Source organism: Podarcis melisellensis (genome assembly GCF_964234715.1).
Source record: "Podarcis melisellensis genome assembly, chromosome: 10".
Lineage (NCBI taxonomy): Eukaryota > Metazoa > Chordata > Lepidosauria > Squamata > Lacertidae > Podarcis > Podarcis melisellensis.
Genome location: NC_138542.1, coordinates 68,048,702 through 68,071,007, shown reverse-complemented (window position 1 = coordinate 68,071,007; position 22,306 = coordinate 68,048,702). Strand labels below are relative to the sequence as shown.

General features: G+C 46.0%; 2 protein-coding genes across 2 annotated transcripts in view; one reads left to right on the top strand and one right to left on the bottom strand.

Moving 5' to 3' along the window:
- LOC309378777 (endonuclease domain-containing 1 protein-like) overlaps positions 1 to 22,306 on the top strand; it is a 402,039-nt gene that overhangs the window by 138,517 nt on the left and 241,216 nt on the right. The gene's annotated exons all lie outside the window — the stretch shown is intronic.
- Positions 1 to 22,306, bottom strand: part of MKLN1 (muskelin 1) — a 90,604-nt gene that overhangs the window by 11,811 nt on the left and 56,487 nt on the right. Inside the window, exons 10-15 of the mRNA XM_081927546.1 lie at positions 19,381 to 19,593; positions 17,619 to 17,840; positions 16,557 to 16,686; positions 7,717 to 7,864; positions 3,560 to 3,674; positions 1,801 to 1,940 (exon numbers count right to left, since the gene is read on the bottom strand). Of these exons, the coding sequence (XP_081783672.1) occupies positions 1,801 to 1,940; positions 3,560 to 3,674; positions 7,717 to 7,864; positions 16,557 to 16,686; positions 17,619 to 17,840; positions 19,381 to 19,593 (968 nt within the window). The remainder of the gene's footprint in view (positions 1 to 1,800; positions 1,941 to 3,559; positions 3,675 to 7,716; positions 7,865 to 16,556; positions 16,687 to 17,618; positions 17,841 to 19,380; positions 19,594 to 22,306) is intronic.

Sequence of the window (22,306 nt, the reverse complement as noted above, 5' to 3'; positions counted from 1 at the left end):
ACGGGTCCTCCGCTGCCCACATCCTCCCTGCGCAGAAGGCTTCCGCGCAGGGAGAGTAGGCGGAGACTAGGCGTCAAAGAGCTTCTTTGCTGGAAGAAGTTCAAGAAACGCCCACTGACGGATTCTGCCAGCGATTGAGACAGCCACGGGTGAGTGGCTGTCCGGACAGAAAGAGTTCACCCAGGTAACCCAGCCAGGTGTGGTGCAGATTTACACACGAGCAACCCCTAGAACCATTACAGAAAGTTATTCTAAGGACTGGCTGGGATGGAAGCTGTCTCCCGATATGCCCCACAGAGGACCTTAAAGTCCATAAATAGCAACACCCTAGAGGTCCCGGGCCCTAAGGAAGTTAGATTAGCTTCAACCAGAGCCAGGGCCTTTTCAAGACTGGCCTGGTGGAACCCTCTGTCTCATGAGACCAGTGCCCTGCGGGATCTGATTTCTTTCCGCAGGGCCTGTAAGACAGAGTTGTTCCGCCCAGCCTTTGGCTTGGAATCAACTTGATCCCCTTCCCCTCTTTCCTTTTTTCCTTTCTCCTTCTGTGACGGAACTCTTATTTGGGGACTTCCTTGGCTTTTTTTTCTGGCCCACGTAGGACCAGTCTGGATAGTTGGCCTTGGTGAAGATTTGACGTCAAGAAGTTTTTGATTTGAGTTTCCATTGAAATGAGGCTGCATTTTAATGTTATATTTTAATCTTGTTTTTTAACTTGTATTTTAATCAATTGTTTCATACCTGGTGTTAGCCGCCCTGAGCCCGGTCTTGGCTGGGGTGGGCAGGGTATTAATAAAAATTATTATTATTATTATTATTATTATTATTATTATTATTATTATTATTGAGAGAAGCCTGCCAGCAGAGTCAAAGAAGTAGCCCTGTTTCCCTTCGCCTAATCCTTAAAGGGGGGGGGGGAGATCACCATCCAGGTGAGCCAGTGTCGCTCTTTTTGTGGCAGCAATATCTGAGCAGTCTGGTGAAATTTCAGTGCTCAGGGGTGTCTCATCGACTGCAGCCATGTTCCACCGTTGTCGTCCCTCGTGTATGTTGGGAAAGCAGTGCATCCCGAGTAGTCTGCTTCTTGAGATTCATTTCCCAACTGCTACTCTCGCTTCCAGCTGCAGACGTAAACAACCCATACCTTGAAGCTCATGCACGCCACAAATGCAAATATTTTACTCCTAGGTAGCCCCTAGCTGCACTATCATTCTTGATGGCCGGGAGGGAAATGAACTGCATGGCTGTGTTGTGCATCCCTAGCCCACTGAAGCAACACTAAAATGAAACTGCAGCGCTTGAGTTTTCCTTCTGGAAAGGACTGCAATGGCTGGGCAGCGGGGCAGCAGTCATTCACCTATTATGGCTGGTAACCATTTATTTATCGGGGACAGCTTCCCATGGGGTCGTGGAGAAATGGTGCACCTTTGCTGCAAAGGGGAGCTGAGACACAGGGAGCGCTGAGTTCCACAGAGCCAATTCTATACCTGCCAACCATGTGCCTTAAGGCTTCTAAATTGTGATTTCAAAAGCTGAGATTCCTGCATTGCAGGGAATTGGACTAGGTAATGCTTAGAGACCGTTGCTTCCAACTCTACAATTCAATGATTTTATGATTATGGGAACCTTTTCTAAAAAATACACACATTTTGATGACAATAGGAAGGAACCTTGAGCCCTATTAAAGCAACAAGGCTGAGCATTTTTTAAAAAATAATCGCATAGGGTTTCTGGCATACTCCCACACACTCTTGCTTCTTAATGCCAAGGGACTCGCTTCTGCTGTCTCTTGCAAGCCTGTACCTGTGCTTCCTAATTAGGTATTTGCAGTGGCGTAGAAGGTATTCTTTCGAAGGCCGGCAAAGCTTCAGGGACCAGAAATCATCCAGCCGCATCTTTGGAGAACAGGATTTGCCTGGATTCCCTCCAAACAAATAATGGACCTTGAAAGACAAGAATTGAGATGTCGAGTCATAAACGCCAGCGTGGTTCAATCAAGACGGCTGGGTGAGCCAGCCCAACCTTTGATGTGCTCCCCCCCCCCAAAGGAGCTCCACCTGAGCAGCTGCTTGGAGGACGAGGGGTGGGGTGATGCGTGCCCACGTTGTTGGGTTTATCCCGCACGCCTCTTGCGTTCCCCTCAAGGTGCAGAGAAGTAAAACCGCAACTGCTCTGAATCACCTACTTTGTGGTAAAGTGGTATAAAGGACAATGCAGCGTATAGGAAGCACGCACAGACACAAACCCTCTGTTCAACTATTTCTGGCAAACCACCACTGGTCAAATGAGAAACTATACAGCAAGCTGGGCAGTAAGAAAGAGATAAACTGCAATGAGTTCAATGAAAAGAGAGATGACTGCAGACCCAGTAAAGGTAAAGGGACCCCTGACCATTAGGTCCAGTCGTGACCGACTCTGGGGTTGCAGCGCTCATCTTGCTTTATTGGCCGAGGGAGCCGGCGTACAGCTTCCGGGTCATGTGGGCAGCATGACTAAGCCACTTCTGGCGAACCAGAGCAGCGCATGGAAATGCTGTTTACCTTCCCGCCGAAGCGGTATCTATTTATCTACTTGCACTTTGACGTGCTTTTGAACTGCTAGGTTGGCAGGAGCAGGGACCGAGCAACGGGAGCTAACCCCGTTGCGGGGATTCGAACCACCGACCTTCTGATCGGCAAGTCCTAGGCTCTGTGGTTTAACCAACAGCGCCACCCGCGTCCCTGTAGACACAATACATTCGCTGAAAATCATTATGTCAATGAATCGGATATGAAACCAGCTGCTACTCACCTGTCCTCTAGGGGGAACACATGTATCAAAAGGCCCACAGAGGGCTTGAACTCAATCCTCAGCCCCCTGGTGGCCATTATATTTGGCCTGGCTTCCCAGAGACAAGCCAGGCATCAATAGGTAGGACTTACTTTATAAGAAGAGGGAGGGGGACACTTTTGGTCCATGGCACAGCTCATCCACACGTATGCACTGGCCTGATGCCCACCCCACCACCCCCGGAGCTCCAGGCCACCAGCAGCAAAGAAAAAGAAGGGCATGCTCCGATGCATCAAAATGGAGCCCAGTTTTGCTCCTCTTGGTGCCATGGTGCCACCTTATCCTGAACTTGATGCTTGCTTTGCAAATGTATGTTTATGCATGCAGAGAAAAGGGGCAAGGAAGGGTTACTTTAGGTGTGCTGTTTAATTTGGGTGTGTTTGCATGCACCTGTAGCTAGTTAAACATGTGAGAATGAGTCAGCAATCATGTGAGAATGACTGGGCACAATCTACATTATAAAGGCTATTGCATTTAAGGCAAGTTTGCTCTGGGCCAGAGCGCAGTATCTATGCTGGAATGAGGCTCTAGGCTGTATCTACAACTGTATGCTTTATGTATGTTCCTAGAACTGAATTATTGCCAGTAAAGCAACTGACTTCTAAGAAAAGTGTTGGGCGTTTCTCTGGTCTTTTGCACATTCCGTTGGCACTGGGATGGGCACTCTTGCAAATGCCCCAACATACTTAGCATGGTTGACCCTGATTCCCACCCTGTGTCCAGACAGGCTTACCTTGTGCAATTCATCGTACACAAGCTGGTGTGCAAAACGCGGGCAGGGCTCTTCCTCTTGAAGGCTTTTGCTTGGATTCTCTTTGGCGGCCTGGTCGTTCTTGTAGACACAAGACCTGCAATACAATACGAGATGAAGCGCTTCAGAGTTGCCAGGCATCAACGCATAGCTAACTGGCACCTGTTTAGCAGCAGCTTGCACCACCACTGCCGCCATCAGGATTCAAACTACCTATTTGCCAAATAAAGACTACCTGGGTGCTGTCATCTACCCCTCTCTAATAAACATGCGGCATTTATAAGCACTCGGTTTTTTTAAAAAGCTGCTCTGAAAAATGAAAGGAGCTATTGTGAACCGCAATGAACAAGAGCCAGAATACCGAAGAACGATGCCAGGATGGTTCTCAGGCAAGAGGAAGAGAAGTGGTGCCTATCCATGGTTATTAGGCATGATAACTAAATGGAACTTCAGAAGCAAAATTGCAGAATACAGTCGTACCTTGGTTTTCAAATAGCCTAGTTCTTGAATGATTTGGCTCCTGAACAATCAAAACCCGGAAATGAGTGTTCTGGTTTTCGAATGTTCTTTTGGAAGCTGAGCGTCCAACAGGGCTTCCAACTGGTTGCAGGGACGCTTTGGTTTTCGAACGTTTTGGAAGTCGAACGGACTTCCGGAATGGATTCAGTTCGAATTCCAAGGTACAACTGTACCTCCGAAATATCATTTGTTAGTTGCAAGCAACAGGGAGGGCTGCAAACTTCGCACACTGCTCATGGGCCTCGTCTGGAGAATAATAGTTGGCCAGTGTTGGAAACGAAATGCTAGAGTAGGTGAGCATGGATCAGGGCTGGAGAACCTGTGGCTGACTAGATGCTGCTGGACTCCAACTCCCCGAAGTCCTGATTGCTGGCCATGCTGGCTAGGGATAATGGGAGCCCAGCAACAGCTGGAGATCCTCAGGTTGACCAGCCCTGGAAGAGAACGTTAAATGGCTAGGAAGTGTCATAGGATGCTAATTTATATAGCACAAGTCTACCGACTCCCTGCATGCCCATCTTCACTTTTCTCATCCCCCCTGTACTTTGAATGGCTTTTATCTGTCAAGGCAACACCTTAAGCTTCCCCTTGCCGACTCCTCCTGTGCTTCCAGGTATCCCCACTCATCACTACTGGGACCAATTCCTTCCCTTCCCGCCCCCTCCCACATTGTAGGCTTGCTCATATGCTTCAACACATTTTAATGCCACTCGCCGGTTTAACAAAAGGGCAGCTCTTTAACAGTGGTAAGAATGCCGCACGCAGCAGAACCGTAAAATGCAAGCAGGGATAAAAACAGCAATGCTGCAAAAAAACCTCATCTCAGTAAATCCAGCTTTGACCTGCTGGAAAACCTGTGTGAGTGAACAGGCACCTTGAACACATAAACTTCAGTCCCAAATGAGCCTTTCTGCATACAGAATTCCAAAAAAGGTTGTTTTCTGCTGCTCCAGAGAAGCGGACACAGAACAATGGTTCCAAACTACAAGAAAGAAGATTCCACCTAAACATTAGGAAGAACTTCCTGACAGTAAGAGCTGTTCAACAGTGGAATTTGCTGCCAAGGAGTGTGTTGGAGTCTCCTTCTTTGGAGGTCTTTAAGCAGAGGCTTGACAACCATATGTCAGGAGTGCTCTGATGGTGTTTCCTGCTTGGCAGGGGGTTGGACTCGATGGCCCTTGTGGTCTCTTCCAACTCTATGATTCTATGATTCTACATGGAAGGGGTCACATCTGAAAAGCCATCCCCTCCTCTCCCAGTCACCGTCCATCTTATTCAGAGAAGGGTCTGTCTGCACTATGTTAACTATTCTTCCTAAAATCATCCTTTAAGATACCCAGTTCCCAGCCTATTCGGGGCTCTAAAAAGGAGAGAAGTTCTTGTTTTCCAAGTCGCCTTCAAAAGCAGCTCTACATTCAGTGCCTTACAGTGTTCTATACGGGATATTATCATAGCATAGATGGCCTCTGCTTCCCTTCCAAGCAAGGCCTACCATGGTTTTAGCACCGACTATTAATCATGTAAGGAAACTGGTTTATTATTATTTAATCTTTGTTAACATGTATAATATATACATGGAGCAATTCCAAATACCCAGCAGCACCTACGCTCCCCTTTCAGAGGCCGCTGCTGAACCAGACACCACGGCAAAAATGTCCCCATTAAACATCCCCTACAGGAAAATTGGCCCTTAACTGCCCGGCATTCGTAACTCCTTTTGCCAACGCCGTCCCCTTCGAGTTTTTCTCAGCAACCCATGAGCACCAGAACATTTTTCCCCTTCTCAAAAAGTGCCGAGATGCTCGGCATTCCTGATGCTATGCCAGAATCCACACAGACAATATGCAAAGTCCTGGTCTTGCAACAGAAACTATCTGGGAGGCACATTCCAAGTCACAAAAGCACAAGTCTGGATTAAGACATCCAGAACAAATGCCACCAGCGGGTTCTGTTCAGAAATGCCCCCAATACAGGCGTCCAAACAAAGGGAAAGAATTGAGGAATTAGGAGAACTTGGGTTTGCCTGCTCCTTGGTCACTGTGCGATGGGTCTCACATCCACACAGGAACCTACATGCTCAGAGACTAAAAGCACCGAGGCCCCAAATTTCACAACAAAACCAGAGAGGGAAAATGTGGTGTGGCTTGGACCCACACACCTCTGGCTCTACACACACAGGCTGTGATGCTAAAGCTATACCCAAAAGCACAGGTGACCAGTGTGTGTGTGTGTGTGTGTGTGTGTGTACGCGTGCTGACAAGCTGTGACACTCCCATCCCTCCACCTGAGTAGGTCTAAGAAAGCAGCCCTGTTGGATAGGACCAAAGGCCCATCTAAGGCAGCACCCTATTCTCAGTGGCCAATGAAAGTCCCCAAGCAGAACCATAGAATTGTAGAGTTGGAAGGGACTATGTGGGTCATCTAGTCCAACCCCCTGCAATACAGTAACTTTTCGCCCATGCCGGAGCTCGAACCCATAACCCTGAGATTAAAAGTCTCACGCTTCACTGACTGAGCTATCACAGCTGCTGCTTGTGATATTCTTTCTGACAGCGGCAGTAGATTACTTAGCATTCATGTTACGTTAACAGCTGATGCTATGTGAATACAGTCATACCTTGGTTCTCGAACTCCTTGGTATTCGTACGTTTTAGCTCCCGGGGGCCGAAAACCCAGAAGTGTTCCAGTTTTTGAACGTTTTTCAGAAACTGAACATCCAACGCAGCTTCCACTTGAGTGCAGGAAGCTCCTGCAGCCAATCAGAAGCCGCGCCTTGGTTTTCGAATGATTTTGGGAGTCAAACAGACTCCTGGAACGGATTAAGTTCAAGAACCAAGGTTCCACTGTACTAAAAGTAATTGTTCCCGGCCACATTTTGAAAAGCATTCACTCCTTTTTGATTGTTTCATCAGGGTAGCTGCCAGAAGGTTGAATTTTCATGACCATCAGCTCTTCCTAAATGCATTTTTTTCTAGAAGAAGAAGAGTTTGGATTTGATATCCTGCTTTATCACTACCTGAAGGAGTCTCAAAGCGGCTAGCAACCTCCTTTCCCTTCCTCCCCCATAACAAACGCTCTGTGAGGTGAGTGAGGCTGAGAGACTTCAGAGAAGTGTGACTGGCCCAAGGTCACCCAGCAGCTGCATGTGGAGGAGCGGAGACGCGAACCCGGTTCACCAGATTACGAGTCCACTGCTCTTAACCACTGCACCACACTGGCTCTGACTCCTCTGAAACCTCTACTTCGTATGAACAGAAAGTGCCAAAGAGCACTAGGAAGTGCAAATGAACCTGCTCCTGGTGCATGTTTACAAATATATGCAAAACCAGACTTTTTTACTGGGTCTCTTGTCTGCAAGACTAAGAGCAGCTTATGGGGCAGATATGGGACACTGCTTCCCTGCAAGGATCTGATGTTTCTTACCAGGGAAGTAACTAATGTCAGTGATGTTTGCGGAGTGTGGGAAAAATGCCACTTTCTCAGGCCTGGGTTTAAAAAACCCAGTATCGCTTCCGCTTACATGTGGCTACAGGAATACACACACTTTGCAGTATTAACATGAAGAGGCAAATACTATTTCACTCCAGGAGGAGGGCGGAGGGGAATCTTCTGCCACTCACCAGCTGTTCCGTACAATGTCATAAATCCAGAAGGAATTCCGAACATTCTCTTCCCTTTTCTCCTTGTCTTTGCTAAGTCCAGACAACACATGGATTTCGTTCAGTTCCGGGTCGATGGTAGCTCTTTGGGTGAAGCCGGTCATTGGGACTGTCGATTGCAGGGAGAGAAGAGCAAAGCGACACAGTCAGTGTACGGCGGTAGCTGCTGGTGGTGTATTGCTAAACATGGTTATTTGAACTGTTGAAAATGAACCACTAGATGGCAGGGAAATCACAGGACCTGAAGAGACCCAAAGAAGCTACTCCAAATTTCTTGCCCTAGTGCAGGATCGACAAACCCTCCAGAACCAGCCACAAAACCTTTTGCAACCCAGCCAGCTGTGCCTTCATGTATGCTAAATTTTGCAAAAGTAATTCCTTTTAGGACTAATTTTACTGCATCTGTTCTTTTTAAATTTATCCTTATCAAAGTCAATTGGTGTGAGATAGGGTGCTAAATGGAGCTTGGAACGACGGGTGGCATTGCTTTAAACTTCACAGCAAAGCTTTAAAAAGTTCAGAAACAATCCAGGAATGCAATTCTTATTCCAAAATCAATATGCATCCCAAAGGCACAGATGCGGACTTTTTGCACATCCTTTGCCTTGCACCAGACACCGACTGCATGGAGATTTCCTATTTTATCAAGAGTCATTTCTCTCCCCCCCCCCCAAAACACAATCTCTTCCATCCCCACCGTTAGATCTGCTCCTCCTGGAATGGAAATTGACTGGAACCACACAATTTCATGGTTCGGTTAATCTCCAGGACCCTTATGTCTCAGTGAACAGGAAAGCGGAGGGCAGAATGTTTTGGGTGAAATGGGAAACTACAGTTGATTAGGGACTTCCACATCGCATCCAGGCCTGCCAGAAAGGGGAAGGAAGTAGCCACACAGGCCGGCATAAGGCTCACCTGTAAGCTGAGACGTGGTCATCAGAATGTGGCCATTGGTCTTAGAAATTTTGGCCTCGCTAGCATGCTGTTCACTGTACTATTCCACCCCCCCCCAAAAAAAAACCAACCCCAATCTGAACAGGTATTTAAAAGGAAAGGTCCCTCTTGCAATAATTCTCATAAAAACCACAAAAGAGGCATACCAAAGCTGCCCCCACCTCTGCTTCCGCTTTCCCCGCAGAGGATTACTGGAGGTTTCTCTTTAATTCCCATAAAAGCATAATCAAATAATTGGCCGCTCCCGTTGTTTGTTGGGCAAGTCCCTGCTCCTGTTTTCCCTGGGCAACCAGGCTTTCAGCAGGCATGTGTGACCAACACGTGATCTCTGTGTGCTGGTTCTGTTTTTCTCTTCCCCTCCTCCTGGATCAGCTTACAGGCATTGTTTGGGGTGAGGTGCGAGGTGGGGGCCGGAGGAGAAAGGCCCGGGAGAAAGTACCTGGTTATCCGAGGCACGTTGCTCAGAAAAGACACGGCTTGCAGACGCCGCCAAATCACACAACTTTGAAAACCACCTGCAAGAAGGCAATTTTGTGTACAGGGGGCCCCTTCCCAAGGAGCGAAAAATCGGTCTGCGGATAATCCTGGTTTACGGCCGTTTCCATGCAAAGGAGCACAGCGTGCAAGCAGCCGAGCTCTGCCGCTTGCTGCTGTTTTTCCTCCTCTTAAAAGCAGGGGAAACATTGTGCCGTGACTAAGCAGTTCTAGACGATGCTCGGCTCCCCCACAAAACAAGAGAAAGCAGCACGTGGCTCGTCGGAGGGAGAGAACAACCTTCATCCAAACCCATCTGCCTTCCATTTGGTTCAAATTCGCTACCTCATTAGCACGGCAGTGGAAAACAGGGTTATCCCCCTGAGCTTTTTGGGATCCAAGAAAAGCATTAAAAAACTGGCATGGCCCAAGGCCAGCGTCCGAAACAAGGGATGCGCCCAGATGCTGCAATGAAAGGGGCTTTAAGCTGTTCTCAACTTTTGGCATGTTGCATTTATCCCTGGTTTAAGACCGAACTAGAAGGGTCAGTAAAAGACCTCTGACTAGACCATAGTTGTAAATGTTTCCCTCTTTTTAAGGGAAATTCCCTTATTCCGAATAGGATTCCTCGCAAGAAAAGGGAAAAGTTGACAGCTATGAACTAGACCTCCCAGGGTTTTCAAGGGTGTTAAAAACAGCAGCCATGGGATGCGGAGCAATTTGGTCAAGGCTGAACTAGAGATGCAGACTGGATAGGAAAATCTTCTTTTCAGTAAAGGATGTTTTTAACGGTTCTCAGCCTTCACACATTGGGCTTTTAGCCCAAATCTGACCATTAGTTCCATCTAGCTTAGTTCTGCCTACACTGACTGGCAGCAAGTCCCGGGGGTTTCAGATGAGGGTCTCTCCCAGCCGTAGCTGGAGATGCTGGGGGTTGAACCCGGGCCCTCTGAATGAATGGGAGCTACAGCCAATCCGTACCACTGGGCTATGGCTGCCCTGAAAAAAGGTAGCTTCACCCTTTTCTGAAAACCATCAAAAGTTGTGGCGACCGTCAACACATTGTAGAAGCTAATTCTGTAACTCCAGTGTTGTGTGAAGGCTTCCTTTTGTCAGTCAAGGATTTCCAGCTAACCAATTTCACTCGGTGACCCTGGGAGTTTTAGTGTTATGGTAGGAAAAAGGGGGGGGGTCTGTCCACTTCCTCTGCCCCATGCGCAGTTTTATCAAAACAAGTTTTACCGAGCCAAGCAGCCAGCAAATAGCCGGATGGCGAAAGCAAACACAGCCAGTTACACACAGCGTGTTGGGTGGGAGTTAAACTTTGCCTCGAGAAACGGAGCTCAGAGTTCACAGGAGGACTTTAGGAAGTTGTTTATAGAGAGTGTGACAAAGTGGAATATGACGCATGGGCCATGTGGGCTGAGGCATATCAAAACAGCACAATGGATGGGCATTCCTTCTTGCTTTTAAATGGACACCTCCTCTTTGCAGGACAATCAATCTCTTGCCAGAGACAGGAAAGAGGGCCCTCCCACACAGCGCAGCATCTCAGATTAAATGTTACTGTAAATGAAGCAGGGTTTTTTCCCTTTAGCAAAAGCACACTTTGAATTTTAAAAACAAAGAAGGATCACATTTAAAAAATGCCAGAAGAGTAGCCCTAAGGAATAAAAACTATTCTGTAACAGCAGGCGAATTAAAGAGCATTATTTGCAAAGAATAACAGCTTAGGAATCAGTCCAGACGTGATTTCAAAATGCACCCACTGCTATGAAATCCCTGCCCCAAGTGGGCATCTGAACAGATTCCCAGAGGAAGGGTACCCCCAGTCACCTTGAAATAACAGCATGATCTACTTGTGTGTGTATCTATCTATCTATCTATCTATCTATCTAAATTTTTATTGAAGGTTTTCTTGGTTTATTCTAGGCCCAGGGCTCCAATTTAATTACCCCACATGCAGACCATAAGCAAGCTCATTTCTTGCACCAACATACTCCCTGCATGCGTCACTCTGCACATGCCAATACCGAGTATCTATTTGGTATTAATGTTTTATTGAAAAGATTTCAATTATAAAGAAATAAGTGATACAGTGGACCCTCGGGTTACGTACATCTCTGGATAAGTAATCTTCAGGTTGTGAAAGCGGCAAACGCGGAAGTATTTCTCTATCGCACCGCGCAGGTGCACAGAAGCAGCACCTCTGGTTACAGATTTTTCAGGGTGCGCACGGACCCCCGGAACGAATTAAATCCGTATCCAGAGGGTCCAGTGTACAAAGAAGAAAATAAAGATAAAAAGGCACAAAAATGTGTAGAGAACAAAAAAATATGTATACAAAAAATACCCTAACCAATGCATTCTTTTATAAGTTTGATATTATTTATCTAATGCATATGTAAATATTAATAGCCTACTCCATTTTGTTTAAACTCATTCAAAATATTGCCATATTTATCCAAAGAAATCCATCTGTAAGAAATCCATATGTAAGTCTCAGCTACCATTAGAGCGTGTAGAATCAATTTACGTTGTCCCGTTGTTACCTTCCAATACTGCATATCTAAAGGAAGAGCAGGGAGGGCTCACAACTACTGTGCACATGGAGGCTAAATCAGGTCAGGAGCAGGTGGTGGAAACAGGGAAGGCCATCGCTTCCGTTAGGGTAGACAAGCAACGGCACTTAGCACTCTCGGGAAGCTGCCCTTATGCAGAACTAAGTTGCCAAAACTTTGGCCAATAGCATGATAGAAGAGGCCACGTTCACAGCAACATCACATCAACGAACTCCAACGGGTCACCCTGCAGGAGTTTGATGGGCAGCCCGGTGTACCAGAACAGAAAGTACTTCACAGCAATTAAGCTGGCTGGGCTGCAAGCTGCTGCAGCAGAGAAGGAAGACGTGAGCCAAGATCTTCTGTCTTTCAGGGATTTAGTCAACTTTACCGACCCTCCTCTCTCTCTCAAAAATTCTCAACTAATTCAACTGAGAAGCTACGATGGTGTAGCCCGCCGGTTCACACACACCTACATTTGTGAGTTTTAATGGGGATTCTTTTGCAACAGCAAAAGGGTAAGGCATGCATGCCTTGCACCAAGTGTTGTTAAACAGTCCTATTTGGGAATACTCTAGCCAGGGTCGCTGTCAAGACATAGGGGCCGCTGCCCTAACAAAGGACACTGAAACAGAAGCATCACTGCTGCATGAAGTTAAAAGCTCTGCCTCATTAAAGCAGAGAGAAACAGCAAGCGTTTTACAAACTGGGCTTGGGTCCGTTATAGCCCATCGTCTGCCTCATCAGATAAGTCTATCGGGCTATTAAACAAGATTTGTGGGTCACTAGGGAGACGCGGGTGGCACTGTGGTCTAAACCACAGAGCCTAGGGCTTGCCGATCAGAAGATCAGCGGTTCAAATCCCCGCGACGGAGTGAGCTCCCATTGCTCGGTCCCTGCTCTTGCCAACTTCGCAGTTCAAAAGCACATCAAAATGTAAGTAGATAAATAGGTACCACTCCAGCAGGAAGGTAAACAGTGTTTCCGTGTGCTGCTCTGGTTCGCCAGAAGCTGCTTAGTCATGCTGGCCACATGACCCGGAAGCTGTACGCCGGCTCCCTCGGCCAATAAAGCGAGATGAGCGCCGCAACCCCAGAATCGGCCACAACTGGCCCTAACAGTCAGGGGTCCCTTTACCTTTTAGGGGTGCAAGCTCTTCCACAAAGGTGTTACAGCAAGGTATACCAGACAGAAGCTCTTGGCAGCTGCTGTTCAGCTGCTCAGGGGCCTGGATCTGGACACTGTCTTAAAACCAGAGCTCATGGTTTTGCATTAGGGTGCCCCTGATGTCATAGGCTGGCCCAATGTACTGCAGCCTTAAGACTGCAGCCTTTAAGTGATCAATTAGATCTTTTGATGTAAAACTTTTTTAAAAAAATGAACTGAGCAACCAATTAGGTTTCAAATGTTTTGTTTTTCAATTTAAATAATTACCCAAAGGGGGGCGGGGACCCCAGCCAATGACAGGCACAATCTTAGGAGCGGAGGGAAGGTAAAACACCTCTTCTCCCAAGGCATTTACCTTCAACTGGTGAATCAGGGCTCACTTACTGGGTCACATCCTGACGTATCATAAGTCAGAAGAGCAGCACAAATCCCATACAAATATATGGTAAAAAAAATTAAGAAATGGGTCCTAAACAACAACAATTTATTATTTATACCCCACCCATCTGGCTGGGTTTCCCCAGCCACTCTGCATGCATGGGCTAAAGGTGGGTCTTCGATTTGAAAACTACTTTCCTACGGTTTCTTTTACAATATATATGTTAGGGGTAAGATGAGAAGTTCATGCGCATATCAAAGAACACAGAAAGCATGCTTTTTCTTAAAGACTGTTTTACTCTAGACTCACATGTATGCAGATTTAATCCATTAATTCAAAACTCATCTGATTAATCCATTAAGATTTCTTTAATTGGATTACTGGCAGCTACTGAAATTTTAGGGCGCCATCTTTACAGCAAATAAAGGGATCCCCCAGGCAGAAAAGTACAGAAGTTTATGTTGTGTGTGCAGAACTCTCTTCTCGTTTTTTTCCTTCTTCTCAATTTGCATGGCATGACTATGCAAAACTTGGCCTCTTAACTGAAGCTATCCACGCTATCATGCATTCCGCCAAAGCTGGAGAGAACCAAAAATGCTCTCAAGTCCAGCTTTTATACATGAAACAGCACTGCCAGAAAGGAGAGGGGAGCAACATAAAAATGGGACCTACTTCCTGAACAAGTCTGGGTCACAGCTGCTTCCCTCATTAAGATGCTGTTGAGCCAGCTATTTTTCTGGCTTACCCGTTAAAATTACTAGGTATGTTCCCACCCACAGTCTTATTGCTGGCAACCAAAGGGGGAAAGGTAGGGGGATGAACGTTCAGCACTGTGCAGTAAGTGCTGAGCGCACGGACTTAAATCTACAGCCTCCCTGTTCTCCGATCAGTAGGCGAAAGCTTAAATAACTGGGTTTGGGGCAGGTGCCCACAATATTCATACAGCCAATTTGCAGGGCATTGAACTTATCGTACATTTAAAGTTGATAAGATAATACTGGCTGCATGATAATATTCTAGGTTCCAGTCCCAACTATGAACCAAAACAAATCATGTTGTTCTTGAAAAGCAGCCACGATTGTGAAATGGCAGCTTTATTTTTTATTTTATTTATAAAGCTGTTAAGGTGTTGTGAAACCAAAAAGCCTTATCGATGAAAATTAGAAACTCGGGACACTGGGGCAGGTTACAGCAACGGATAAAACTAACAGTAAGGAAACAAAAGAAAACAAGTCTGGATGCCAAAGGGGCCAGTCTGGAATTTTGATGTGCCAGACATGCTTTTGTATCTTCTTTATGTGCCCTAACCAGATGATGTCCCTCTGCAACCCTTGGGAAATTGGAGGTACTTGGTTGCAATGTTTCAAAAACTGAGAAATCTGTGAATGTTTACACAGCGAGCATTGCTGAGACAGACATACATACATGTGTGGGGAGGTGCATGCAAGTGCGCATGCGCTCAGACAACAATTATGAGTTATAATTAGGATAACTAGTTAATGTAGGAGTGTCAATCTAGGGGAGAGGATGGGAAGAGGGACCTCTGCTTGTGTTCAAAATCACTGAAAACCGAGCCCCTCTAACGAAAGCAACTTATCATCAGCATTTGCAGTTTTGACTATAATGGGCTTTTGTTCTTCCTTGTTGGGAGGCTAATTCTAATGTTTCCCTTCACAAACAAGGGAAATGTTCAGAGCTGTTTATTTACTTTCGTAGACACACGAGGACGGTAAAACTGGCATTCTATTCATTCATGATTTCTAAATGAGTCAGTCGATAACAAAGTCTGCTATTCAAAGTAAGCAGGACAGTTTTTCTCTTTAAAAAAATGGCAGAGGCTAATTATGTTGTTCTCCTTTGTCTAACTGGAACATGCAATTAATGTATCTGGCCAGGAGAACATGGCTGAACATGCTTAGCCATAAAACGGGGTCTGCTTTCAACGGAAAGTGAACTCATCACAGGTGTTTGCTAAAAACAAGAAGCCACATGCTGTCGTACCAAAAGGAGGTGCGATTTCAAGAGATGGGGCCATGGCACTCATTCCTGGTGGTGTGGTAGGGAAGGCAGGCTTCAAGGATTAAGCTGTCCACCTGACATCACCCACCCTAACTCACACTTTTCTTTTGGGAATCTGACAGCCCTCTGCACCTTATTTCAGCAACAATCATCACTATGATCCAGTGAGAGCCCATTCACGCATCTGCCACCTAAAGACCAGCACAACTCTTTGTAATCTAAGTGGGGCTCAGGAACGACAGAAGTTGTTTGCAGCCCTGCTCATTTATATACATAATTCTCTGCATGGTAAAGCTAGTTATCAAAATACAACTTTGGAATAATTCTCGTTTCACCCCCTCTTTCCCTCTCTCTGGATCAACAACTGCACCATTTACGATGATGAAAACTGTTACTTTTCTAGGAACGGAGGCTAGACTACGTGTTCTCATTCTGCCCAGACACTGAGGTCCAGCTCCGAGGGCCTTCTGGCGGTTCCCTCGCTGCAAGAAGCAAAGCTACAGGGAACCAGGCAGAGGGCCTTCTTGGTAGTGGCGACTGTCCTGTGGAATGCCCTCCCACCAGATGTCAAAGAGAAAAACAACTACCAGACTTTTCAAAGACATCTGAAGGCAGCCCTGTTTAGGGAAGCTTTTAATGTTTAATTTTGTTGTTGTTGTTTAGTCGTTTAGACTCTGTGTGACCTCCTGGACCAGAGCACGCCAAATAATAAATTACTATTATTATTATTATTATTATTATTATTATTCCCTTCAATTGCACGAAAGCAATTAATATGTGCAGTTTTGAAAATGCAAAAAGCTGCCAAGCCATGAAGAAGAGGCGGGGGCTCAGATGGATCAGGGATGTAGAACGCATGGGGGTGGGGGTTAATCCTTTCCTCATTCTGCAGCTCTAACAAAAATCCACCCCAAACCAAAGCTACCCTCAGTAGAGAAGTTTCCATCGGCTCCACACACCACAGTCCTGATCCTACAAAGGGACTCAGTCATTTGCTTTTGCGCGATGAACACAATGCGAGATCTGACCCCACAAGTATCTTAGACAGCAACTTGAGGTGCTATCGAATAGGGGGAGGGCTGCCAATTCTGTGTTGCGACCCTAAGAGTATTGCCAAATTGCCTCTGAAATAATGCTAGGTATCTCTGGCTATGCAAATGAGCCGTTGAAGCGCCGCATCATACGGCAGCCACCTTCCAACCATTAGCACGGACAGGAATTCAAACATATGCAGCGAAGCCACTCACCCATCCCTGAATCTTTCTTGGTTCCATCCGAGATGATATCCACGTGATCGCTGTCTACATCATAACTGAAGAAATCGTTCAGGTATGTTTTCGACCTCTGGCCACCAAACACGTACAGGCAACGATTTTTCTGAAGGAAAGAAAAGGTGGAATTTGAGTGTCCAGGAGGAAACTTGTGACCACACGGCTTGCAGTTCAGATGCCAATGCAGCGCACCTCAGCTGCTCTCAAGCCAAACCTCTCGGGAAACTTAGTAGGAACCACTCAGAAATGGACCCTGTGGTTAAGTTTTTTTTGCCCTTTAGCTGTATAACTGATTTATTACTTTGTTGATTAAATTTAGGAATTTATTACAAAGCGGTACACTTTAATAATATATACTATATATGATAACAATAGACTAACATAATTTAGGCAGAGGGGGAGAAAAATGAGAACTTTAAATGTCACTATTACAATCTGCTGCATCCCTGTTCACAGAATCCTGCCAGACGTTCAGCTACTAAAACAGCAAACTGGTCCAATTTTAAAGTTATGTATTTATGCTAACTTGTAAGGTTACGGCCAACTTACTAAGGGCTCAGCAGTTGCTTTCTGGGAGCTTAGAAAAGGGAGCAAAACACTACAGAACGGACCTCAAAAGGATTATGCAGGCAAAAGTGTGTGTAACAGGGATTGCTACACTACCTTGATGTTAACTCAAAGATTCCATAGATGAAATTAAAATCCCAACATTATCCCCAGCTGCTCAATGTATTTTTGAGTTAAGAGAAACGAGAGACACCTTTCAACAAGCAAAAGCTGGCACTTGTTCAGAAGAAAAAGCAACCTTTCAAACTTCCTCTCATTTCCTATTACAATAGCATACCAGATCCACAGCAATTTGGAAATAAGGAAGCCAACATTCCCTTAGTTCACAATACTGGAGATTAAAATTTGGCCCTCTGTTGGTTAATCAACTGTGAGCCCTGCCTTTGCCCTTGTTATGGGTTTTCAAGTGCTGCAATGCAACTGCGGCTCAGGGGTGATGGAATAGTGCCTGGGCTTAGTGCTAGTTCTTACTGAATGGAACAACATGCAGTGCCCTATTCTGGACTGGATGTCTTCAGGGCCAGCATTACAGGAATCCTCTCGCAGGAGTTTCCACGTCCGGCACCGGCAGTCGAAGGCGAAGAGGCCACTGAATTGTGGCTCACTGGCTCGGCTGTCGTCCACGCTCCCGTTGCACGTCAAAATCCTTCCTCCGAAGGTGTAGATCATGTGCTTCTCTGAATCCATGCACATCTGCAAGGAGAGGCAGCATGCTTAAAAACTGCTTAACGGCACACTTGTCTATAACGAATGCAATGTCAAAACCAATGTTTAGAAATATCAAGTAGTGCTCGTTGAGGCCGCTGACTTGGTGCTCTGAAGTTGGCCCAGGAGTAACTGGTAACTTCTGTTTCAGTGTATCTGAAAAAGTGTGCATGCACACGAAAGCTCATACCAAGAACTACAGTGGTGCCCCGCAAGACGAACGCCTCGCAAGACGAAAAACCCGCTAGACGAAAGGGTTTTCCGTTTTGGAGGCGCTTCGCAAAACGAATTTCCCTATGGGCTTGCTTCGCAAGAAGAAAGCCCATAGGGAAATCTCCGGGGACCTCTTTTAAAAGCTGGCGGTGCGGAGCAAAGCCTTTCCCCCCCTCCGGCCTTCAGAAGAGGTCCAGGAAGGCCGGCGGGGGCCGAAAAGCTTTGCTCCCCACCGCCAGAATTTTAAAAGCAGTCCGGGGTAGCAGGGAAGCGCTTCCCGCTATCCCAGACGGCTTTTGAAGGCAGCCGGGGGGAGCAAAGACTTTTGCCCCCCGCCGGCCTTCAGAAGAGGTCCCGGGGTTTTTTAAAATGCTGGCGGGCGGCAGCGAAGGATTCGCTGCCGCCCGCCAGCATTTTAAGATCGCCCCGGACAGCAGAGAAGTCCTCCACTGTCCCAGGGTTTTTTAAAATGCCCTTGTCCCCCCCCCCCCCGCCAGCCTTCAGAAGAGGTCGGGGGACAGACTGTCCCCGGACCTGGTCTGAAGGCGGTTTCCATAGGAACGCATTGATTGATTTTCAATGCATTCCTATGGGAAACCGTGTTTCGCAAGACGAAAAACTCGCAAGACGAAAAAACTTGCGGAACGAATTAATTTCGTCTTGCGAGGCACCACTGTAACTTAGTTGGTCTTTAAGGTGCTACTGGAAGGAATTTTTTTTGTTTTGACTATGGCAGACCAACACGGCTACCTATCTGTAACTGGATTCAGAAAGCCCTCTTTTCTTCCAAAAGCCACAACTGGGCAGACAGCGTAGCACAGTGAACAGAGAAGAGAGCCTTTAAGAATCAGAATACAGTGGTACCTCGGGTTACAGACGCTTCAGGTTACATATGCTTCAGGTTACAGACTCCGCTAACCCAGAAATAGTACCTCGGGTTAAGAACTTTGCTTCAGAATGAGAACAGAAATTGTGCGGCAGCAGCGGGAGGCCCCATTAGCTAAAGTGGTGCTTCAGGTTAATAACAGTTTCAGGTTAAGAACGGACCTCCGGAACAAATTAAGTACTTAACCCGAGGTACCACTGTACTGAAGACACCAAATCTCCATTCAAACTTCTAACAGGGCCAATCAAGTAAAACAGCCTTGCTGAACAGTAGCTACAGCCTCCGTTCCATTCAGCCCCCAGTCCCAATAACCTACTTCAACAAACCCCTGACTGAAATTACGTTTCCTTCCCATCCTCTGTCTGCCTGACTGTAAACCCCTTGGGGCAAGGGCCTCCCTCCCTTTCATGGTTTGTAATGCCTTCAGACCTGATGGTCAAACACGAGCTTGGGGCCTCCGTCCGCAGCGGTGTCCTCGCTGAGCAACATCCACGTGTTTGTGTCGATGTCGTAGCGATAGAAGTCGCTTTTCAGAGACTTGCTGTTCCTCACGGAGGAATCCAGGTAACGGCCCAGCGTGTAGATCTGCCTCCGCTGGATGTCGATGCACATCTTGTGGCAGGACCTGGCACTGGGGCCATTCTACGGAGCAGAGAGAAAACAGAAAGCTAGTCACATCTCACAGGCAAAATGGCCTAGGGGTGTTAGAAACTCACATATATAAGCTACTTGCCAAATGGCACCTTAAACCTGGGTTACAGTTGCCACAATGGAATGCCTAGGGGCCTTTCTAGAAGTGAGATTTGCTGCAGCTGCTGCTAATTTCATTTCTATACCACTTTCAGTGTTCGAAACTCCCATTGTTCTAGACGCATTTTGCAACAGGGAATTTCATTAGCGCGAGCAGTTTCTGAGCAATTTCTTCGCTCCTAGCTTTCAAATCTCAGTTTCTAACACTGACCGCTTTATATTTTAGAGGGGAAAAATCTCAAGGCAATTAAAACATCAAATCCAGAATAAAACAAATTCAAGCTTCAAGGGAAATATTTCAGATCCTTCTCTAAGTGTCATTTTGCTTTCCCCATATTTATTTTACCTACTTAATTTCTAATACTGGGTTAGACTGGACAAGACCAGACTCACTTTTCTCAGTCTGACTAACATTACAGGGTTCCTGCAGCTGAGGAAACAAGGAAAACTCTGAAGGAAATGAGATGTAAAATAAAAATAAGAATTATCACGTATTAGCACCCAAGCTGACTCTTGGGCTGGGGTATTGCTTATGGGTTTTTCTTGCTGTTGTTGATATTAATTTTTTGTATCTTTTAGATCTTATGGTTGATGTTGAACTTGTTCAATATTCTTTACTTTTTGATGTGTTTTATTTATTGTTTATTAATGCTTTTGTTGTAAAATCATAGAATTGTAGAGTTGGAAGGGATTGCATAAAATGATGGTGATGATGAATTAAAATCTGGATATGCCAGGCCTCCTATATGCAATGATGTATTTCTTTTTCAAGGCATTTGATAAGGCAAGCCTCCATGGACAGTCTTTTATGAGTACAGTCCACGCGTTGGTTTATCACCTTGCATGTTACTTTGTGAGAACTGGGGTGACATCGGTCCCAATGCAAGCACAGCATGTGGAATTTTAACACTTTCACTCATCTTCTAAAAGCCTCAGCAGAACGAGCCTGGAAAACCTCCTCCAGAAAGGAAATTCTACAAGAAACAGCCAAGCCTTTGCTCCAAGGAAGCCAAGTTAACGCAATGCATAGCTACTTAGGAAGTGTTAGGATTGCCTTTCCACAAAAGCCAAGAGTAGAAGCCAATTCCGACGCAACTTTTCCCCTTCCATGGAAGTGCACTGGGTTGATGGAAGAACGTAACATAGAAGACCCTGCTGACCTTTCCTTGCAAAATCCAATCGATTCTTCATTCCTTCCTGGGAATCACTCCAAAGCCTTCCCATGGGAATGTTTTGGCAGGCCTAGCCCTAGAAACATCTATTCATAACTACAGCAATATACTTCTTTTAGGCTTGAGGCTGAAAGAATGAGTGAGCTAAAATCTTAGTCAGAAAAAGGAGCTTTGAAATTTCATATAGCATGAGCTAAAAGAGAACAAGCAACTAAGGACGCTATTCTAGACAATGTCAACCTGACTGAGAATAGCAATATAGGCTGTTTCTAGTTAACTCCCTGATTTGAAACCAAAATCCCCAAATGCATGAGCGAGTGGACGGACCACGTTTTCAAGCGTCACGTATCCTGTGCCCAAGCACAATATTTTGGTCCAGGCTGTTCTATGAACAAGTCCCTGCCAATGCAAACAAGTGGGTTTTGCTGTGACCAAAGGTCCTTTCTCCAGTTATAATTCAAAACACGGAAGAACAAGATCAAAAGCAAGGCAGCTCCTAGCATGCCAAAATGCCTTGTTTACCTTCGCCTATTTAAGAAGAAAGTAAATGTAGTAAATGGTGTGGTGTGTGTTTATGATAGACTTAAGTCCTGCTTCTGGAAGGGAAAGCTTGAATTCATGTCCCTGTGGGCTTCACAACACATCACCCTCCGAACCACTTGCATGAATAAGAAAGGAACTGAACTTTGGGAGGCAGAATCTTTGCCTTCACGATTTTGGAATCAAGCTTTCAAATGAAATGTTTGGTCTTAAGGAGCTTTGCCTGCGAAGGAGTTGAGGAGGAAAGGCTCTTAAGAACGCTGATCTCGTAACATGCTGCAGGATGCTACATGCCCGGGCTGCTGAGAGATCTTGGTAGCGCTTTTCACAAGAAAGGAACAGGAAGTCTGGAACAGAGACTGCATTCGACTGCAAATACTTTGGCTCCGAACTGCCGGATACAAAGGAGTGAAGGGGAAACGGAGAAAATGGGAGTGACCATAACAAGTCATTCCTCTATCTCCAGTGCTATTCGGGACTCTCCCCACCCCCCTCTGAAAATGTAGGACAGAGAGCTAATATACTAGGAAAGTCCCCAACTCAAATTAACTTCAGTCACTAGGAAGCTCACAGGCGAGGCTTGTTCTCCAGATGCCAACTATGTTTTACTGCTACATCCAAACGTAGCATTTTTCAACGCCATTTAAAGTCTGTGACGACACACTGCAAATCATTTTGCTGTCCGATATTCATATGAGTTCTTTGTGGCAGTTTCTATTTTGAAGTGAAATAGTATTAAAGCAAAGCAGTGCCAATTTAGACAGGGGTCCGTTTAAGCGCAGCATTGAAAACAATGGACTGTTTATGGTGAACTGCATAGGTGGTTTCATCCGATTCAGAAGGATTTTTCTCAAGTCCACAAGAGCGGCACCTGGGGACATTGTGGTGTAAAA